The sequence below is a fragment of the Marmota marmota genome, unplaced genomic scaffold, assembly GCF_001458135.2.
Source record: "Marmota marmota marmota unplaced genomic scaffold, marMar, whole genome shotgun sequence".
Taxonomy (NCBI): domain Eukaryota; kingdom Metazoa; phylum Chordata; class Mammalia; order Rodentia; family Sciuridae; genus Marmota; species Marmota marmota.
Window position 1 is genome coordinate 5386717 of NW_026000241.1, and position 22009 is coordinate 5408725.

Here is a 22009-nt window from a genome sequence, read left to right on the forward strand (position 1 = left end):
CAGATGATGCAAAACCACTCAGTTTGTCCAGACATCTGGACCCCAAGTGCCCCACCTGTGGACTGCTACCCTCTGCTCCCAACGGGCTTGCAGCCAGCTCCTCTCCATCCTGTCCAAGCTGTGCTCCGTGTGTCACCCGCTTTATGCCCCAACCCCAGCTTCCGGGAATTCTCTGGAGAGAGCCTGGCAGTGCCCCCAGCTGAGCGCTTCGCAGCCATGTCTGCTGTGCCCGAGCCCCAGCCCCAGCCCGGTTCTTTCTCACAGTGCCTCAGCCTGCGCTCCAGCCACCCCTCCCGCCAGGACAGCTTGCAGAGGTGTCTCCTGAGAAATCCCTCTGGCATCAGCCCCTGGACAGGTGGCTTCTGAGCACAGGGACTAAGAGGAAAGAATGGAGGACCCACACCTCACACATAGCCCAGATGGTTCTCTGTGGCTGCAAAGCCCCCTTGCAGAGGGAAGGGAAGGAAGTGAGTGGATGTGACCTTGCTCAGGAGCACGGGCACACGCCTCTTCGAGGCAGGAGAGGGAAAGGGGAAGGACGGGCCGGGGAAGGGTGCCTAGCAGCCTTCTGGAAAACATGTTCCGGGTGCTCCATTTTCAGGGGGATAAGCAGAGGGGCCCACACAGCAGGTGCTGCCACCTAAGGCAGCCCAGGGCTCCCGAGGTCTTACCTTCACCAGGGGGGCCATCAACCCAGCAGGGAGATCGAAGTAGGGCACATTGGGGACCAGGCTGGGGTCATCATGGTTGATATGGGGAGGGCCCTGTCTTCGCATGTGGGGGGGCTGCCCATTAAAGCCATGGGGGGGAGGGCCAAAGTCAGGGTGCTGAGGCCCAGCCCAGGGTGGGTGCTCATTGATCCCAGGATGAGGCATGCGGTGGCCAGGGTGGTGGTGAGGGGGTCCCATCTCTGCAAAAAAGAAATTTTGTGTCAGGACTTATTGGTAGCTGAGAGGTACCAGTAAGTCAGGACCTCCCAGCTAAGGGGCAAGGAGGCCCAGCTGAGGGAAGGAAATATTAAGGCCATCGAAACCTTAAGACAGCAACGTCCAGGGCTGAATTGTGCCTGGCCCACCACACTGTGAATACGGGAGTCCTAACCCCAGACCTAACCCAGAAAGTGGCTGTACTGAGAGGCAGGGAGCGGCCCCAGCTGGTTATGGAAGCCAGGGCCGTCTCCACCCCAGGCGGAGGCTGGGCCGTTAGAGAGGCAGTTACTAACAGGAGGTCTTCAGGGTGGACCCTAACCCAACATGACTACTGTCCTTGTAAGAGGAGGTTTTCAGGACACAAGCTCACACTGAGGGGAAGATGCCATTTACAGGCCTGGGAGTGGTCTCAGAAGAAACCAGCCCCGCTAACACCTTGACCTCAGACTGCTGGTATCCAAAACTGAGGGACAATCAACATCTGTCACAGGCGCTGCTCAGCCCGGGGTCCCTGTTAGAGCAGTCATGGGAAACTAACATGAGCCATGAACACGGGGAGTGCCCCACAGATAAACAAACATCACAGACGGTTTAACAAATAAACATGGAAGTTAGTAGAAATAAAAATTTTTTTAGCAAGTAAACGAATGAAACTAAAGACTGAGTAAAAGACGACTCTCTGCCCTAAAGCCAGGAGCTACTTCCCTTTTGGAACCTCACATCCTCCTGTGCGAACTACAGTGAGTCCAGGCACACGTGAGAGCAGGCCCAGGCTTCAGACCTCTAACAGCCAGCCCGGCACATGGAGGGACTCAAGGTGGCGAAGACAAGGAGCAAATCAGACATTTGCAGCCACCAGGGAGGTAGGTAAACTTCTAAGACTGTCTTTGCCTCTCCCACCTCCCTAGGGCCCAGGCTGAGCTCCATGTCAGCTTATGGCCCTCTGCCTGTTACTGTCACTTAGGGCAGGCCAGGGGTGCGTTTCCCAGGCATTCTCACACTTACCGGCTGGGAAATCCCCCTGGGGGTAATCGAAGCGGTGAGGATAGGGTGGCCGCTCAAAGGGATGGCGTGGGGGGAAGTCATCTTGCATGAAGCGGGGTGGGAAGCGGTTGAAGTTGTGGGGGTGTGGTGGCTGGTTGAACTGTGGGTGCTGCTGGTGGGGCGGGAAGGGCCCACGGAAGTGGGGTGGCCGCTGCATGCGGAAGGGTGGCTCGCGCTGGCCCCCACCCCAGGGCGGCTGCTCATGCTGACTGTTCCAGGGACCCTCGAATTGGCTGTTCCAGTTGGGGTCGGGCTGACTGTTCCAAGGTGCGTCACGCTGGCCGTTCCAACCAGGGTCCCCACGCTGCTCACCCCACATGCCCTCGTGGCTGTTGTTCCAGGGCGGGCAGTGGGGTGGCCCACCCTGGTGGTGTGGGTAGGGGGGTTGCTCAGGAGGCTGTAAAGCAAAGCACGGAGGTGAGCCTCCCGCAAAGTCAGGCCCCAGAGTGCTCAGGAGACACTGGCAGCACTGGCCTCATCCAGCGGCGCCTCAGGCCCGGAGGCTGCGGCCCAAGCCTGGTGGCAGATCCGCTGCATCTGGGCAGACACCGTCACTCCCAGGCCCTCAGACTCCCAACCACCATACCTGCAATCTCATTCCCATGGCTGCTCCTGGCCACCAAGGCCCACTGCGCATACAGGCAAGACCACCATCCTGTCCCTGCCACTGCTATGACAAACACCAGCTTCCCCACACTTCAGGGGGTGGTACAGTGACTGTATCAGCATGGCCAGGCCCCAGGTGTCCACGATGGACGTTCCTCATGACACCCCCTCCCTGTTTCACTTTCTCTTTCTCTCCAAGGCCATCACCTGGGGTTGCTGCCCTCAGACCTATCCCAGGATCTGCCTCTGGGCCCTGTGCTGACACAGCAGCCTTCTCCAGCTTGAAGGCAGCAGCTCCAGACTCTGCACCGCCTGGTGGTGCTCTGACCGCGCCCTAAAGCCAGGATCACAAACTCTGATGGGGGCTGGGGTGCAAATGTACACAGATGAGGCTGGCCAGGCTGCCAAACCCCTAATCTTTCAAGAGAAGGCAGAAAACCAGATTTTTTAAAAATAAATAGCCAAAACATCAACATGAACAACAGAAATAGCAGAGACTATTTCTAAACGCGTGAGACTCCATGTGGGTACGACAAGCCTACATTGATTTCTGTTTCAGTCTTCCAGGGATGGAGCCAGGGCACTGTCCACTGAGCCAAATGCCCAGACCTTTTTATTTTTTACTTTTGAGACAGGATCTCGCTAAATCGTTTAGGGCCTCACTAAGTTGCTGAGGCTGAACTTGCAATCCTCCTGCCTCAGATTCTGTACTACCATATGTAACAGGCGTATGTCACCATGCATGGCACCAACCTTGGACGAACTTGTGTACTGCTGGGTCAAGGCGGAGCCTCAGTGAGCCTGATCTAGTTTGCAGACAAAGGGCCTATTTCCCACCTACAGAAAGGACGGAGAGCTGCTCCCTACTCAGGGGGCACCCCCAAAGCTCCCCCAGCACTCAGAGGAGGGAACAGTCTATGAAGATGTCCTATTTTCTGTGAAGTTAAATCTTTGGTCCTGAAGCTGAGGGTGGGGGCTCAGGCTATGAGCTGTTTCCTTGCCGTCCTTAGGTCCTCCCTGTGGACACACATTCACCTGGGAAGGCCATGCCACACTGAGAGGAAAAAGCAGATATCCAGAGAAGGCCTGGGCTGCATTCAAATGCTCCGTCCAGCTGGATCCAGCGGGACGCAGGGCGTTTCCTGGTCATGCTGTGCCAGGCTGCCTTGTCCTGGCCTGAAGGTTCCCAACCCTAAGGAATCTGTTAGCCCCAGGAAACAACCTACAAACTCCTGAAGTCTGAGGCTCTGACTGTCTCTTTCTTCAGGAAACTACCTATTCCTTTCAGGATGCAAATGCTGACGCTCCGTGAATCAAACCAGCTAGAGTAGCTCCTTCCCAGCACTCTAGGGAGAGGAGATCTACATTATGGAGAGGCCCGGATGATGACTGGGATAGAAAAGGGGCCTAGCCAGGGCTGAGTCAGAATCTCACTCCAGCTTCCTCAGAGCCACAAACTGCCCACCAACCAGCAGTCTGTCCATTTGCCTGCCATCTCATCAGGCCCCAAGTGTCCACCCTGCCCCCCAAAGTTTTATGGAATACCTGCTGTTGGCCCCAAGGAGCAACAGGGTGGGGCTGATCAAACCAAGGGGGCTTGTTAGGCGGAATCTGGTCATGAGGTCCGGGGCCCCGGGGGCCGGCAGCTGCAGGATCCTGGACCCCTCCTGTGCCATCGTACTCTGAAGAGCCCGGCATTTGGATGGGAGGTTTGTTGTCATCTAAAGCCAGGCAAGAAGTGGTCAGAGAAAGCACTGGTGAGAGGGAGGCTGCCTGACTGGACCCTGATGCCCAACTAGGGTTGGGGGTGACAATTCTTGCTTCATGATTCCACTGGAGACCATGACCACCTCCCTCTTCCAGGAAAGGGATGGGAGAGGGAGATTCTGACCTCCCACGTGAGACGTACCATCTTCTCTACAGCATACGTATCTTACTGTCTCAGCTGTCTTGATTTTAACTTGTAGAATTTTTATCATTGATTTTTAAATTAAATTTCTATGCCTAGTTAAAAGATCAGTGGTTTTTGTTTTCGTTTTTGGTGGTGCTGGGGATGGAACATAGGGCCTCCTCACAGCTGCTAAGCAAACACTCTGTCACTGGCCTATACTCCCAGTCCTAACTCCATTATTGAGACGGGGCCTCACTATGTTGTCAGGCTGGCTTGAACTCACAGGCATAAGCAATCCTCATGCCTCAGCCTCCTGAATAGCTGAGACTACAAGTGTGTACCACTATATGTAACTTGACAGTCCTAATCCATTATTTTATCAGATTTTCCAGTGTAAGCACATTCATATTCCAGGGACAGATCCTACTTGATACGACTTATTCATTCATTCAATTTTAGATGGGGGTCTCATTTTACTTATTTATTTAAAAAATATTTTTAGTTGTAGATGGACACAATACCTTTATTTTGTTTAAAAAAATTTTTTTTCCCACAATACCTTTATTTTATTTATTTTTAATGTGGTGCTAAGGATTGAACACAGTGACTCAACCATACTAGGCAAGCGCTCTACCACTGACCTGCAACCCCAGCCACAAGGCTTGCTGTATTTTAAATACAGGTTATGTATCCCTCATCCAAATGCCTGGGACCAAAAGTGACTCAAGACTTCAGAGTTCCCTAGATTTTGGAATATTTGCAAAGACTTTACCTGCCAAGTATTCTCAGTACTAAAAGCCAAAATCCAAAACATTTTGAATATTGTGTCAGCACTTAAAAAGCTTCAGATTTTGGAGCATTCTGGATTTCAGATTTTTGGATTAGGGATGCCCTAATCCTAACCTGTACTCTGTTGGATTTCACTTCAGATTTTACTCATATTTCTACATCTTTGTTCAAAAGTGCTTCTAAATTACACATGTAATATGTATATAAAACTTCTGTATATTTAATGTGTATGTTATTTACATCTAAACACAAACATACATAAAAATACTTTTATCCCAGGGCCTGGGATTGTGGCTCAGTGGTACAGCACTTGCCTAGCATATGTGAGGCACTGGGTTTGATTCTTGGCACTACATATAAATACATAAATGTTAATCAACAACTAATAAAAAATTTAAAAAGTTATGTATAATATACTTATTACATTATATTAACACATCACGATACATTTAGCTTGTCTTGCTGGGGATGGAACCCAGTGCCTGTGCTTGCTAAGCATGAGCACTATCGCCAAGTCACACCCCCAGCCTAGATTATGTTTTTAATCCTTGCAGTGTCCCTATTCAGTCTAGTTATATGTAAAAAAGTTTCTGTTCTCTGGGACAATGTACAGGGAAAGGACTGTTGAACTTTTAACTGTACTACCTGCTCTGAGCTTGTAAACAAATTCAAAGCTCGCCCCAGGAGTGGGCTCAGGACAGCAGAGGCGGAGCTGTGTCTGGAAGGGAAGGGTGCTTTCTGGCCACATTCAGGAGGACCCGGCTCTTGGGCTGTCTCATGAGGCAGGGGTTGAGGGAGCCTCTTACCAGGCTGGGTGGTTGGCGGGATGGCTGGGGCAGGCGCTGGGGCCGGGGGAGGAGCTGGCGGCGGTGGTGTGGCCTTCACTTCGGCTTCCATCTGTGGCATTTGAACCTGCTGCTGCTGCTGCTGCTGCTGCTGAGCCAGGCTGTTGACGAACTCCTCATGCTGCGTCTTGAGGGTCTGGATCTGCTGCTGGAAGGCCAGCTGCACGGGCTGCACCACCGAGGAGTACTCGCTGATGAGGGTGGCCTGGGAGAGAGCCCCGCACCAAGGATGAGAGCCTTGGAGGTGCTACCTGCTACCACACTTTCTAGAGTCACCCAGGGACAAACACCTGGAGAGCGGCAAAGCCCAGGATACCTGGAGCAGGCAGGCAGGTGGCTGTCCCATGGAACAATAAAAACATGGCACCGACAACCACAGGCTGTGGTACAGCCAAAGACTTGGAGACCAGGATATACACCAATAGCTTCCTGATAACAGGAAGAAGCATCCACAGCCATGCCCAGGATGGCTACATTGACACTAAAGGCTCTGCCTCTTTATCTGCTACCAGGCTTTGAGCCCTGTTTGTAAAATGGGACGAAACAAAGTCTACCTCTAAGGGTTTGGGAAGAACTCTAGAAATATGAGCATAGAGACAGCTCAGTAAAAGTGCAATGCCACCCATACCCCAGGAGGAAAAGAGCTGTAGACCTGCTGTGGCACGACAGGATTCCATTTTTATTTAAACATTAAAAAAAAAAAAAAAAAAAAGCAGTTCAAATTTAGAAAAACATTGAAATGTGCCTTCCTTGTTGCCCTTCTGAGCATGACCTTCCCCCAGTGGGGAGGGGGATGCTTAGGACCTCAGAGGGCAACAGTCAACAGTGTGACATTCACACTGGACTCTGCAGGAATGACAGCCTTTTGACTAAAGGTGGAGGCCCAAGCTGGACATTCTAGCAGTTTTAGATGGGGCAGCAAGGCAGCAAGCCTGGGACTACTACAAAGATCAAGGGACCTGGTCCTCCCCTCTGTGCCCTCCTCTAAGGGGAAGCTAAAAGACCCAAGGACAGGTGCAGCCGCCACCTGCACCTGTGCTGCTTCACGCCCCCAGGATGTGTCAGTGACCCAAGACCAACACACAGGCCAAGGACGTCCCTAGTGGTGACTCCTTAGGCAAACTGGTCACAGTACGCCAGAAGGCCAGGTGGGATGGTATACACCTGCTAGGGTACACAAGCCACTGAGGGAGAGGCTGCTGTGTGGAACCTGTGCCCACTGCTCACCACCATCCACCAGGCACAACTGCCTGTGGGGTTGAAATGTCACCTGGGGCTGTGATTACCACCTACCCATCAGCAGATTTCAGCACAGGTGAGGGACTTGGGCCCCCTGACTTCTGGGAACATATTGGGGGCAGGTGCCATCCTTAGACCTCCAACCTCCCCTGAGGCACCTGCTCTGATTCTGCTCCAGACGTGTGGCATGTGGGGGGGGGGGCAGATAGGTGGCACTTACCTGGTACTGGCCAAGTCCCAGGGCTGGGCTCTGTAACTGCTGAATGATCGAGTCATCAAAGTAGCCATTTTTTTCCCAGAGCTGCAGGAGCTAGAGGCAGAGGAAGAGGAGAGAGGCTGTGTCAGGGGAGAGGAGTGTCTGCCCGCCCAGGGCAGTTCCTCCCGCCTGCCTGCCTGCCAGCCCCACGTACCCGGGCAATCTTCTGCTGTTTGTCTTCCTCCACAGCCAGGAAGCTGGTGCAGTAAATGGGCACTACAACCTTCTGCAGGGCGGCCAGCAGCTCCCGGGCCTGCTTGCGCTGGCTGTGAGGGAGAGACCTTCCGCGCGTCAGGGCCCTGGGGCGGGACCCGGCCACGCACCCGTTACCATCAAGGCTCCAGCCACAGCACCCTCTGCCTTCTTGGGAAATGGACCCCAACCCGGCCAGGGTGATGGCTAGGCTCCCCACAAGCCCCATCAGGTGGTCTTAGGGGACATATCAGGGACACAGCCTAGGGCTGATCGGAGCGAGGTCTTTCACCCTAGTGCCCTCGTCAGTAAGCTAACCCTTCTCTTCCGGGAGGCAGTGAGGGTGAGGAGACGTGAGTCCAAGAGAGCCCTGAGTGCAGAAAGGGCAAAATGGCTACGTGGGGCGAGGGCCTTGTCCAGGCAAGGAAATTTCAGCTTGGGCTGGGCCTCCCAGGACAGAATGAGTGCCTGGCCCCTTAGGGCCAGTGAGCACCCAGGCAGGATGGGACATGTGCTGCCCCCTGAGAAGGATGATGGCAGAAGGTGAGCAGCTGGCACCCTCCCAAGGCCAAGTTCACCAGAGGAGCTCAAAGAGGAGCCAGGCCAGGCCAAGGCCAGGCCAGGTGGGAAGCCAGGTTGGTGGATAGAGGGCAGCCCCAGTGGGAAGACAGGGTGAGGAGCACTTGGCTTCCACATGGAGCAGAGCTAAAGAGCGCATCGCCAGAGAACTGTGAGAAACAAGCCTGTCTCTGCGGTGGGCGGTGGCACTCTAACGGTGGGTGGCAAGGAGGAGCGAGCATGGGGGCGAAGGAGGTTCCGAGGCTACTTACGTCCCAGCAGGAGAGAAATAAGGGTGTGATGCAGGGAGGGGCTGCCATACAGGAGATGGGGTGGGGAGGGGACTCGAGCCAGGCTGTGCATGTAGCAGAAGATGGGAGAGATGCGGGTCTGTAGGGAACGAGGCGGGACCAGTGTTCCCTGCTCTAACCAAGGCCTCCTGCCTGCCAGCACCGCCAAGCCCAAAGGCAAACAGTGTCTCACTAGCAACGTGCTTCCTCCCGCACCTGCCTGTGGCCCAGACTTCTAGTTTCTTTCATTAACCTTCAGCCAAGTGGCTACGCCAAGTGGCTACGCAGAGTGCGTACCTCTGGGCCCCTGGGGAGAGCAGGAATGGCAGAGCCATGAAGGAGCTAGGGTGGAGCAGGGAGGGGTGAGCCAAAGTGGCCCCTCAAACTCCAGTAGACAGGTCAGGGCTGGAGAAGGGCAGCCCTCAGCAAGGGCTCGACAGCACAGCAGAGCCAGGAGGAGGTGGCCAAGGAGGCAGCGGAGCCCAGGGCCTGCCTGCCAAGACACCAGAACTGCCACAGAAGAGGAGTGGAGGTGACAGGACACCAGAATGACGATGGTCAGGGGCCAGGGAGAGTCCAGGGCGTACAGGCAGGTGAGGCTCTGAGATGCTTTCCTGAGGTCTTTGGACAAATGATCCCCTAATCCTGGGACAAGTCAAGCTAAACTAGTGGCTGCAGAGCAGCCGCCAGGCAAGGGCAAGGAGGAGTGAGAGAGGAAGTGGATGCTTTGGGGCCCTGGTGCTGGTGGAGGTACTCACCAGTGGTGCAGCACGTCATTGATCAGGTAGATGAGGTGCAGGCGCAGTTCAAAGTGTGCCCCGTCGGCTGTGATGCGGTTGCGGAGGTGGCCTGCCATCAGCTCACAGTGTGGTGGGGACTTGGCATTGCTGAACATCCAGTTCTTCCCAGCCTGTAACAGCCAGGCCAACTGGTAAGTGGGGCCAGGCTCCCCGAGATCAGAGCGAGAGGTCACTCATGGTCAGGAGACACCGTGGGAGGTCCAGGCACATGAGTGTATGGGACGTGGGGTCCAGAAGCCCAAGGTCTCAGTCCACTTGTTTGGCCTGTGAGCTGTCCTTCCTGCCCACAGGGTATGCCGGAGAAGGAAGGGCTCAGATGAGGCACTCCTGCCAAGAGGCAGGGCTGCCAGGAGCACCAGGCTCAGGTATACCCCCAGGCCCCAGTGAGTCCCTGACTGTCCTCACCGAGATGGCGTCCTTGGTGCACGTGTCGATGATGGGCTGCAGAAGGTTATCAAACTCATTCATGTCTAGTTGGGTCTCTTCTAAGAGCTTCTGCATCTGCTGCTCCACTGCGTGGGCCACAGCTGCCGTCACCTGCTCCTGGAAGGTCAAGAGGAACCAAGATGTTGTGAGGAGGGACCCTCCGCCTTGGCTCTCCTGATCTAAGCCATCAGGGGTCAGCTGGGGAAATGGTGAGGAGGACCAGGCCGTGGGCCACTCTGGTCCTTGGCAGATGAGTCCTGGCTCCAGACTGATGCCTGTTCTTAGTACTTGTGATCTCATCCTTCATGCCTACAGCCATCCACTGTGGCTCTGTGGCAATTCATCGCCACGGCAGGCCAAATGGGCAAAGCCAGTTAAGCACAGTGGGAACTACTGTGTGATCCAGGGTGACAGGATTGAGAGAAGAATAGGAAGTTGTGTGAATCAATTAAACCAAAAGATGAAAACCGAGCAATGGATTAGCACAGACTATGCAGAAGACAAAGCTGTGGCTTCTAGTCACCAGCCATCAGGGGGAATGCAAACTAAAACGTGATGCTGGTAACTGCCCATTTGGCTGCTAAGAAGAGCTACCATGGAGACATGCCAGTGCAGAATTGGTCAAGGCCTCACTGCCCATTCCCTGACAACTGTGAGCATTCCAGAATATTCTGCTGGCAGCAACAGAAATAGAGCAATTTTATGCCTTAAGTTTAGTAATAAAACTGGGGCTGGCATCTTGGGAGGTTTTGCATTACTTTCCTCCCATTTTCTGCTTGCTCAGCCTTATGGTTTTGAATAATAATATCAGACTGATGGATCGGGACCGACAGCTTCGAGTGACATAGCTACCTTGTGGCGGGGTCTGTGGGAGTACCAGAGGCGATCTGGCAACACTTGTTCTATGACATCAAGTGTGCATATCTGACCCATAATCCTACTTGGAGGTGTCCCCCAGAGAGAAGGGTGTGCACACGTCTAAAAAGCATGTCCAGTGACCAGAATGAGAAGCAGTCTAGTATTAGGGTCAGGGGTGACAGTGCCTAAAGTGCACCAAGCCCTCAGAAATAAATGGGGCCGGCCTTGTCCTTTAGCACTGACTATGGTGAAGAGTCCTCACGACAGCCATTGTTCATCCTAATGCACAGGTGCAAGACCCAAGGCTCAAGACAAGTTCAGGTCCAATGGTAGGGCAAGAAGGGAAAGGGGAGAAGTGGGCCCCATACCTGTCTGAGGGCCAGCAGGTGCTGCTCCTGCTGCTGCAGGTTCCACTGGCTCTGCTGGATGAGCTCATCCATGGATGGGGCGCCCTGAGCGGGTGGAATAGGCGCCGCAGGGGCCAGTGGGGGCTGTGGCAGGGGTGGCAGAGCTGCGGTGGGCTCCAGTTCTGGGGCCTGCTGTTTGCAGATGACTGGCAGGAAAGGAAGAGGAGGGGTTCTATGAGGATGTGGCCAGGTGTCCTCTTGGCCACCATTCAGGGCAGCTCTAGGCCAAAGCAGTCCACCACCCACACCTACAGACTTAGCATCAACCAGAGGGCCTCCGTGCAGCCAGGCCAGGCTTGGTCTGCTCAGTCCCCTCTCTGGGCCTAGCCCTCCTTTCCACCTTCTAGTTCACATCCCCCAGCCCAGATCCCTTCCTGTGTTCTCATCCAGGCCGTCTGCTTTCGCGTCTATCCTCTCCTTAGAGAGCCTTGGAACAGTGATCTCACTCTTTCCTTGCTGAAGCGGGAGTGTGTGTGTGTCTTCATCCACTTGCAGCACAAGCCAAGTCTCAGCTGTCACCTTCCCACCTCACCTAGGCCTGAACTGATGCTGAGCACAGGCTACGGCCACTGCCAGAGAAATACCACCTCCCTCCAAGGTGGTCTCTCGTCTCTCAAAGTCCTTGGCCACAATCTCTAACCTCCACGACTGTTCTCTAATCTCCCCCTTCACTTATGCTCTGCATTCAGAGATTTATCCAGTTTGAGCCAGTAGTGACATACTGCACCCTTGGCCCATTAGAGATTGAACCCAGGGGCACTTAAGCACTGAGCTACATCCTTTTTATTCCTTAGGGCCTCGCTAAGTTTTCGAGGCTGGCCTTGATCTTGCAATCCTCCTGTCTTAGCCTCCCAAGTCACTGGGATCACAGGTGTGTGCCTCCACACCAGGCTAATGTTTGTGATGATTCCCTTAAGTATTCTTTTTGTTGTTATTTTGTGGTGCTGGGGATTAAACCCAGGATCTCACACACGCTAGGCAAATTTTCTACCACTCAGCTACATCCCCAACCTGTGACATACCTATTTTACAGGCAGGGTGGGCATGTGTCCCAATTTTGGGTAGATGAGGTAGCGGGGAGGTCTTTGGGAAGGGTCCTTGCTCACAAGGAGGCTTTAGACAAGACGGCTTGCCTCCCTCTCCACTTCTGTGCTCTGTCTTGTCTGAATGTGGCCACACACTGATAGAACTGTACTGAATTCTGTCCCAAGGGGAATCTGTCCTTGCACAAAGCTGAAGAAGGGGTAGAGGGTGGAAGGCGTCACCCAGAACCAACAAGCACCCAGTTACTGCTTAGGATTGTCAGGGGCTCAAAGGATACCCTATGGGATGATCCTTGGCTTGTGCTCAGGCCTTGGGACATGGCTCCCTGAAACCCATGTTCTCCCTCAGTCCTTCAATTTCCCCGCTTTTTACTGACTGCTTCTCAATAGCACTGAAACCCATCTGTGTCTTCTCTTCCTTATTCCATGTTCCGCTCCCAACAAATATGCAGCCTCTTTTTGTGACCCACCTTGGATTCTTCATCTCCTCTTAATCTCAACCTAGAGCCCATCCATTCCCCACCCTCAAGGTCACTGAGGACACCCTGACTCAGCCCAATGGGCCTTCTCAGGTCCTTTTCTCCTCTGTGGCTATTCATCTCTTCTCTCTTGTCCTTGCTGTCCCTTAAATGCTGGATGCTGTGTCTGTGTTCTCAGCTTTTGAATCCATTCTATGCAGATCATCAGGAAAAGAAATACAGACTGGCTGCAGTTACGTAATCCCTAAACCTATCAGCCCTTTTCTGGATTTGCTCGACTTAGGACCTAACAACTGACCAGTGCCTGGCCTACAGGTTTTCCACGGGCTGCTCAAGCTCACTGCATTTCCTCTCACCCTGGGCTCCCTCCCCATCTCCGTAGCTGTGACCCACCCAGATGAAAAGGGGCGTGCACCTCACGCTAATGAACCGAGCCATGTGGTGCCACCAAGGCATCCCTTAGATCCCACTCCTATATGTTGCCACCAAGCTCTGTTGTCACCTGCATCATCCTTGGACCCATCTCCTTGAATGAGGTCCTGCCCCCGCTACCCCTTGTGCCGTCAGTGCTGCTGTTAAGTGTGGTCCTTGGACCAGCCCCGAGTGACAGAAGCTACAGGCACTTTTATAGCCATTCAACATTTCACGGCTTACATTTTTACCGTACTTTACAAAAGCACCTGGCCACAACAGACTGGAAATTAAAAATCAAAACAAACAAAAATAAAAAACTGATCCTTCACCATGGAATTTGCAAAGTATCATGTTAGACAGTCCTGGGGGTCTTAAAAATATTGGGGTTAGGGCTCAGCTTAGTAGCAGAGTGCTTGCCTGGCATGCATAAAGCCCTGAATTCAATTCCCAGTTGGGGATTATGGGAAACTAGGGTGAAGAGCTAGCAGCCCTGTGGCTAACCCTGTTCTAGAATGCAGACCTGAGAGCCTTCATGAGCTCCCCTGTAGCTTCCAGGATCAATTCCTAACTCCTCAGCACGCCAGCCCTCTTTACTCTGCATCCTCACTTGTAGCCAAGCCAAGAATCCCTCCTTTGCTAGGCGTCAGCCACACTGAGTACTGACCCTGTCTCTGTCCCTCCAGAGTCTCTTTTCTCAGCCTGGAAAGCTTCTCTCCCTCAGTTTTCACCTGGCTAACTGTGCCACATTCTTTACATCCCCTGAAGAAAACATCTACTGATTTCTAATATTCCCCCACGGTAGGGACCCTCTCCCTTCCTTGTTATGGCACCTAGTCCTAAACAGCTTCCCATTTCTGACAGAAGAGCAGTTCTCAGCACTGTCATTTAAGTCAAGAAACTGTATGAGGCATCTTCCTCCCTATCGCATGATGCCACCTCTCATCAATATCCAACAGATGCCTAAGTTCACAGATTCTGCCCCTTAACTCCACCTGCCCCCATTCCCACTCTTTGACTCAACCCGACTTAATTCAGACCTCACCATTGTGCACCTGAGCCAACTGCCCAAGTTATTCCCGAGGACCTCACTCTTTCTCCCTGCAACCAGTCCTCCACACTAACCACACAAACACCATTCTGTTGGACTGCTGTTTCAAACTCTCTTGCAGCTTTTAAACTTGGTCTGCTGGGACTAGGGAATGAATGCTCTGGAAACATGGAACACTATGCTTACAATTTCAGGCTACTAATCTCCCTAATTTTCATCTCAAACGTAAACAGGCACTGGAATGAGGGAGAAAACCCCAACCTCCCTTGGCATTTAACACTCCAGATCAAACCCTCCCCCCATACATACACACACACACCCCACCCCACCCCACCCAAACACACATGCACGCGCGAGCTAAGCTCCAACCATGCTTGGTCTTTTCTGGTTCCCCCCCTTGAACACATTGCTTGTTCAAGTCCCTGTACCTCTGTAGCATCCTATTCTACCTGCCTTGTAAGCTTTTTATCAAATAAGATGCACTATGTAAGGGCACAATGTCTGTTTGGTCTTGTAACCCAGAGTCTGTTACTTTTTAATGTCCATATACTTGGAAAGCTCCTACTTATTCATTCACACAACTTACTTAGAGACTGGGGATTTGCCACTGGGCATGCCAGATATGGTCACTGCCCTTAGAACGTTGACTTGGTGACTAGTTGTTTATTATCTGAAGCCCAGTTGTACTTCCTAATCCCATCTTAAACTCCTAATACTCAACTGAACATCCATAAAACCTAGAGAGACAATTCTTTCTGATCTGCGCATCTAAAATGCACAAAAATCTTGCTGGACTCACACAGCCCCAAAGTAGGCTGGTCAGTTTCCACTACTATCACTTCCTGCCTGGAAAACACTAAAGCAGTTCGTCTACTGCTGCTGCTCCCAGTTACCATGTCTGCAAAAACAATAGAGAAATTCCTGATCCGGAGCCCCAGCAGAGGATCGATAGCCTCGTTCTCCATTACACAAGGACCCAGGAGTCGTTATGTGCAGGGCCCCGGAAAAAGCAGAAGGAATCATGAACATCCAAGCTGCCCCTCTTCGCAGAGAAAATATGAGACCCAACAGAAAGCGGCTTGTGGCAGAGCACGGACTGGAATCCGAGAAAGGAATCGCTCAAAGGGACGGCTTGAGAGCTGGCGAGACTCACGCTGCTGCTGCTCCAGCGCCAGCTTGCACTTGTAGTAACTGTAGAACTCGCCTCCGAACAGAAACGAGAATTTCGGGTTGTCCTTCTGCTTCTCCATCGTCATCTTCTCAAACTCGGGCCCATTGCGAGCCACGAACTGAGCCAGCTTGTCGATGACATTTCGAAGCTCCTGGTCTGGAGGACGGAGAAAAGGCCACGCGGGGCATCAGCAAAGACCGCCCAAACCAGGGGACCCTGGTGCTCCAGCCCCGGTCCACTGGGCCGGGGTCCCTAGGGGTGGGTCCCCGAGAGACCGCTCTTGTACGGGTCCCGATAAGGGCCACACGCTCGCCGAGAATGCGAGGACCCACGGGAGAGGCCGCAGGCGAAGCCGCGAGGCCGCGCCCCGCCCCCGTCCCAGGCCTGGGGACTCCGGGAGGCGGGGCAGGCCGACAGGGGGATTCCGGGGAGAGACAAACGGTCTCCGGTTCCGGGCTGGGCCTCACCGTCGGGCGGCAGCGGCATCTCCATGGCTCCGGCCGCGGGGAACGTCCTCCGGCGCCTCACGATCGCCCACCAGCGCTGTCTGCGGAACCCGGCCGGAAGTGGCTCGAGGGAGCCGTTTACGGCGGGCCTCGTGAGCCGTTTCCGCCCGCCACTTACGGCCGTCGCTGGGAAACCCCGGAAGTAAAGGCAGGAGCCGGGCGGGAAGAAGCCGCGCTGGGCTCAGAGCGTAGGAGGGGCTAGCGAGGCGCGTGCGCTGACCGAGCCACTGGCGCGCGTCTCAGGGCAGTAGGTGAGCGGCGCGCGGGACCTGGGCGTCCGTGCAGCACTGTGTCGCGGGTAGAGGTGCTGGCTTGTCGCTGTTTCCGCGGGATCAAGAGTCTAGGGAGTTTCTACTCGGGACAGGGCCTCTGTTTCCTCCTTGCAGGCTCGTTGAGACTACGAGGTGTGCGTCCGGAGGCTGCGGGGCTCGGCGCCCTCACATTCTCCTGGCGGAGATTGCAGCAGGCTTTATTTAGGTGTCCTCCTCTCGACTCTTCGCTTTGGTAAGGAAGACTTTGGCTGGGGTAACCCTTCTCCCCTCAACACCGGCCGCAGACTGCGAGCCCAGTGGGTTCTTAAAAGGTGCACTTTCGTCGCTTCTGAAATGATTATGAAGGCAACGTGAAAATTGTGGGGCAAGATAACCTGAAGTAGCAATCAATAGCGAACATCGATTGTGTGGCTATCTTCTTTAACCCTGACCCTTTTAATGTTCCCATTTTGTTAACGCATGGCCAGCTATACCTCCGTGGTTTTTCTATACAAGTGGATACATACGTATTTTAGGTTCTTTTTGTTGCTGTTGCAAAACTGTCCAACAGACGCTTTACGGATTGCCTGTTGTATGTCAAGTATTGCTCTAGGGCAGGGGTCCGCAAACTTTTTAATGCCCAGAAAGCAAATATTTTAGGCTCTGCGGGCTGAGAGGGATGGTGAAGGATCTTATTTAGATACTTATATAACCAGAGAGAAATATCTAGAAAAATTTTATTTATGAAATTCAAACGATAATTGAGTGTAATTTTTTAAAAGTAAGCGTATACTCATGAGAATAGTGGAGTTCTTTTCTGGGGATAACATTTTGTTTAATTTGGGTTCCAGGTTTGTTTTTCCTGTCAGTGCAAATGTTCACCATTGTTGGCTCTCAAAAACTGGTGACTGGATAGAGTGGCTTATAGATAACAGCTGGAACAAGTCAGACCTCAACTCTGCTCTAAGGGAGTCCATGGGGGGAGAGCATAAATCAATAAATGAATATATTATGTAATATTAGGGAGAAGACAAGGTGCTCTAACCAGAACGTGGGAGAGTGGAGTCTACCCTGCAAGCTACAGAGCCTGTTTGTATCCTGGCTGGCTGGATTCTGCTGTCCTCCTGTATAAGAAATAAGCAAACAGTATAAAGAAAAAAGAATTTAATAGTTTGATCAAACTGCCCTTGGTCTTAGGGAAGCAGTTACAATTTGTAGGAGCAGAAGTCAGGATATATATATACACACACACATGGATACATATGTATGTGTGTGGGTGTGTATAATTTATTTATTTGCTAGGCTATACTAACTAGAGGACATATCATTTTCAGCTTTCTTGACCACTGCCAGGGACGTGGGGTAAAGTGGGGTAAAGTTTCCATTCTCAGCATGAGGAAGTTAGGGAGCTCAAACAATTCAGCCTTTAAGTTCAAAGGGTCTCTGTTTCAGTAGGATTACCATGAACTGCTCTTCTGAAGTGAGGTTTTGCACTGAGAACTGTACAATGAGCCAGCTTTGTGACTGTTTCAGGCAGAAGGGTAGGCATGGGATTTTACGTTTATGTAAGGGTTGGTAGTCTGGATCTTGCCAGTCAGGATCTATATTAAGAGATCTAGGGCTGGGGATATGGTTCAAGCAGTAGCGCACTCGCCTGGCATGTGCGGGGCGCTGGATTCGATCCTCAGCACCACATAAAAATAAAGATGTTGTGTCCACCGAAAACTAAAAAATAAGTATTAAAAAATTCTCTCCCTAAAAAAAAAAAAAAAAATCCATATGGATGGACTTCAGAGAACCATGAACTAATAGAGTTGATAAAATACTATACATGTATGTATTTTTGTAGGCTGAAGATATACAACATTTATCAGGGTCTTGTTCATTTGATTTTTTGAGATGGGGTCTCTATTATCCAAGCTAGTGTATAATTTTTTTAAAAAAATTTTTAGTTGTAGATGGACACAATACCTTTATTTATTTATTTGTATGTGGTGAGGATTGAACCCAGTGCCCCACATGTGCAAGGCAAGCGTTCTACCACTGAGCCACAACCCCAGCCTTAGTCTAGGAATTTTTGAGCTCAAGCTCTCCTCCTGCCTCAGCCTCCCAGTAGTTGGGACTATAGGCTTACATGCTTGCCCCATCATGGGCCCTCCAACCCCAATATCTCAGGAGAGCCAGTTAAGAATCTTTAAAGCTGGGCATGGTGATGCATTGCCTGTAATGCCAGCTACTTGGGAGGCTGAGGCAGGAGGATTTTAAGTTCAAGGCTAGCCTGGGCATTTTAGCAAGATCCTGTCTAAAAATAAGATGAAAAGGACTGGGGATGTAGCTTAGTGATACAGTGCTTGGCTCGCAGATGAGAGGCCCTAGGTTCAATTCCCTACATGAATAAATAAATAAATAGATGGGAGTGGGGAAGAAAGGTTAATGAGCCAGGCATGGTGGTGCGTGTCTGTAATCCCAGTGGCTTGGGATGCTGAGGCAGGAGGAGCCAGTCTCAGCACTTAGAAAGACCCTGTTTCAAAATTAAAAAAGGGCTGGGGGTGTGGCTCAGTGGTTTAGGTGTCCTAGCTTTAATCCCTGGTATCAAAAAAAAAAAAAAAAAAGGTTAGTGAATGTGTATTAAGGAGTCTTTGGTTAGTTCCACTTTCAGGCTACTTTTTTTTTTTTTGGTACCAGGGATTGAACTCAGGGTCACAGTACCACTGAGCCATATCCCTGGTCCTATTTTGTATTTTTTTTAGAGTCAGGGTCTAACTCAGTTGCTTAGCACCTCGCTGTTGCTGAGGCTAGCTTTGAACTCACGATCCTCCTGCCTCAGCCTCAGCCTCACGAGCGGAGCCACTGGGATGACAGGCATGCGCCACCTCGCCTGGCTTCAGTATACTATTACAAAATGTCAATGCTCATTGATGCTGTGCTGAGTGAAGGACCCTGCAGTGCAGTACTGACATTGCTCACCTGCTCTCTGGAAAGACCTGTGCACCTGCTTTCATATGATCATTTCAGATTAAAATACCATTTATCTGAGACTGAAAAAATGAGCACCGCAGGGGTCTCTCCCAAGCGCCTTTGAAAAGGCCAAACCAGAATCCACTGGTTAGAAGAAACAGTATAAATAGTTCAGACTGCTGCAGAGATATTCTCCAATAATATCTCCTAGAAACTGAAAGACTTTTTTTTTTTTTTTTTTTAATCCAGGGACATCTTATTATTGAGCTTTCCCAGTCTTTTTATTGTAAGGGTCTTGCTAAGTTACCCAGGCTGGCCTCAAACTTGCAATTCTCCTGCTTCCGCTTCCTGAGTTGCTGGGATTACAAGTGTGTACCACCGGCTCTAGCAAGACTCTTTAAGTAAAACGATTTTTGTGAAATGTATACCCCTGAGATGATCCCCATGTCTGGGTTGATGGCATTTGGAAGTGAGACCTTTGGGAGCTAATTAGGGTTAGATGAGTTGAGGGAGGGGCCCTTTTGGTGGGCTTTATGAGAGATCTGAGCTGATGCACACTTGCTCAATGTTGTCATGCGATGCCCTTTACCATCGGATGATGCAGCAAGAGAGTTCTCAGCAGACTTCAGCTTCATGTTCTTGGACTTCCCACTCCAAAACTGTTAGCCAAATAAACTATTCTGTGTAAAAATTATTCTGTGTCAGGTATTTTGTTACAGCAATAGAAAACGGACTAAGAACACTGAGAAGCAAAATGGAAACAAGTTTAAAACCATATGCAAACAAGTCTTGAGAATTTATCCTAAATTAGAAGGATGTGCTACACTGTTTACTGCAAACTTATTCCATAAAATGGCAAAATTTTAAACATTCAGCCCTAGGGATTGGTTAATTGTAGCACGTCCTTCTAATTATGGTATCATGTACACAGACACAAAATCAAGGGAGAATATTTGATAACACAAGAAAATATTTTTGGCATATTCTTCTAAGGCCATTACAAAGTAATTTGCATAGTTTTGAGAAAAAAAAAAAAACATCTGTAATTATCCACCACAGAGCTAACTGCTATAATCTAATCTCTTGTGGATCTCTCCAGAGAGAAACTGTGTATTAACAAAGCACATTTGTATATTTTCCTTAATAATTTTTTTCTACAATGCCTTTATTCTATTTATTTTTTATGTGCTGAGGATCAAACCCAGGACCTCACAAATGCTAGGCAAGTGCTCTACTACTGAGCTACAGTCCCAGCCTTCATGTATTTTACTCACTGGTATATTTAGGAATAATTATTCCCTCTGTACAGGATGTACCTCTTTATTATTTATTTATTTGTTTATTTTTTTGTGGTGCTAGGGATTGAACCAAGGGGCACTCTGCCTCTCAGCCATAAATGTCCAGACTGGCCTCAAACTTGTGGTTTGGACTCCTGCCTTAGCCTCCAGAGTCATTGAGATTACAGGTGTGAGCCAGTGTGCCCAGCTACCTCCTTCATTTAAATGCCTGCATATAGGTAATTTATTTTTGCTTTGACAGATTTTTAAACTTAAAAAATATATTTAAGCTATAAGTTATGAAATATGTAGTGGGTGACTGAGAACATACAGGCCCATCCATACTGGTGGGCTCAGTCACGCAAAAGTTTGGTGTGACTGTGACCTTGCATTCTGCAGTTACTGAGCCACATATGGTCAGCTAGCTGAAAGCTGCAACAGGAGGAATGGTTTAGGTCCTGCCCTGCCCAGGGAAGAGAGGCTGGTTCTAGGGGACATTGGCCCGGACCTGATTGTGTCCACATCACCAGCAAACTTCTGCCTTAAGGAGGTAAATGAGACTCTGGGAGAGGGCATTCCCACATGGGAGTTTGGACTCTACTGTTTGGCTGGGTCTTCACAGGGCCACTTTTAATCCTGACCCTGCACACCAGGCCTACATTTGTACAGCAGTGACCCAGTCCTGATGCAAGGACTCGGAAACCTGTTACAATCACAGCAATAAACTGCAAAGCCATTCGGGTTGTCCCTCTATGGGCTGGAGGGTCTAACCAGCAGCAAAGTCCTGTCAGGTGACATGAAAGGCTATTCCTTTGATGGCACAAACTCTTGTGTGATAAAACTGAGGAAAATCAAAAGGCTCTCCCATGGCAGCGGTGCAGGGCAAAAGGCCCTAGGTTTGGGACAGGTCTCCCCCCCTGGGGCCCAGGTTGTCCTGTGGGCTGAACAACTATTTCCATTTTCCACTTTGTATGATTGGTGTAATCTCGCTCTCCTGGCATCTAATAAAATGATTGTAAACACAAGTCAAATAAAACACTCCAATTCCCCATCGTGCTGCCGAAATGACCACCCTGCACTCTTTGGCATTTTTTGCGTCCCTCTGACACCGCTTCTTGTGCTCTCTAGTTACACATCTGCAGATGAAGGCGGGAGCTTTCTGGGTGGCAGCCTTACACGTATCAGTTCCTGTTACTTGGCACACATTAAGTGCTTAGTAAATCATTGAACAAGGCGGTCATGCACTGAGACGCTGCACACCACTGTAGCATGCTCATGTCTTCCTCAGCTGGGCTCGGAGGACAGTCTCTGGCAGGGGTGGTTTGAGCAACATGGGAAAACGGGCTTTGGAGTCAGGCAGCTATATAGCCCCAGACAAGTGACCCGGCCTCTTGGGGCCTCATTTTCATCTATAGAACACGGTTAATGAAACAACAGGGCCGAGGGTGTGGCTCAGTGTGCTTACAATGCCTGAGGTCCTGGGCTCCATCTCCAGGTCCACAAAACACACCAGGACTGTGCAAAAAGCCCACCACTGCATCGGGCACATAGTAGGACCTCAGTATGAGCTATAGCACAGCCACCACAATGGGCCTGGATTTCCCGAGTCTCTCCTACCTCCTTGAAAACCCACAAATCACATCCTAGTTTCTGGCCCAGAGGGGGAAAAATAGGTGAATACATCGAGACAGGAGGACCAAAGCCACCTCAGTTGTCGATCTCTTGTACATTT

At 51.1% G+C, this 22009-nt stretch overlaps 2 protein-coding genes across 4 annotated transcripts in view; one reads left to right on the forward strand and one right to left on the reverse strand.

Annotated features, from left to right (window-relative positions):
• The window catches only part of CUNH19orf44 (chromosome unknown C19orf44 homolog), a 23940-nt gene extending 19347 nt beyond the window's left edge, over positions 1-4593 (forward strand). The window contains exons 9-10 of one of the 2 annotated variants that reach the window (XR_007344309.1): positions 1620-1792; positions 2779-4593. The gene's annotated coding sequence lies outside the window, so the exon portion shown is untranslated. The remainder of the gene's footprint in view (positions 1-1619; positions 1793-2778) is intronic. The other variant, XR_007344310.1, reaches the window with a different exon arrangement.
• The window catches only part of LOC107145321 (calcium homeostasis endoplasmic reticulum protein), a 19869-nt gene extending 3956 nt beyond the window's left edge, over positions 1-15913 (reverse strand). Inside the window, exons 1-11 of one of the 2 annotated variants that reach the window (XM_015489218.2) lie at positions 15753-15913; positions 15268-15441; positions 11092-11276; positions 9845-9982; positions 9398-9549; positions 7754-7865; positions 7564-7653; positions 6066-6309; positions 4125-4300; positions 1935-2370; positions 672-910 (exon numbers count right to left, since the gene is read on the reverse strand). In XM_015489218.2, coding sequence (XP_015344704.1) covers positions 672-910; positions 1935-2370; positions 4125-4300; positions 6066-6309; positions 7564-7653; positions 7754-7865; positions 9398-9549; positions 9845-9982; positions 11092-11276; positions 15268-15441; positions 15753-15777 — 1971 coding nt within the window. In that variant the 5' untranslated portion in view covers positions 15778-15913. Of the gene's footprint in view, positions 1-671; positions 911-1934; positions 2371-4124; positions 4301-6065; positions 6310-7563; positions 7654-7753; positions 7899-9397; positions 9550-9844; positions 9983-11091; positions 11277-15267; positions 15442-15752 lie in introns of both variants that reach the window. The other variant, XM_015489217.2, reaches the window with a different exon arrangement.
• Between the last annotated feature and the right edge of the window lie 6096 nt (positions 15914-22009).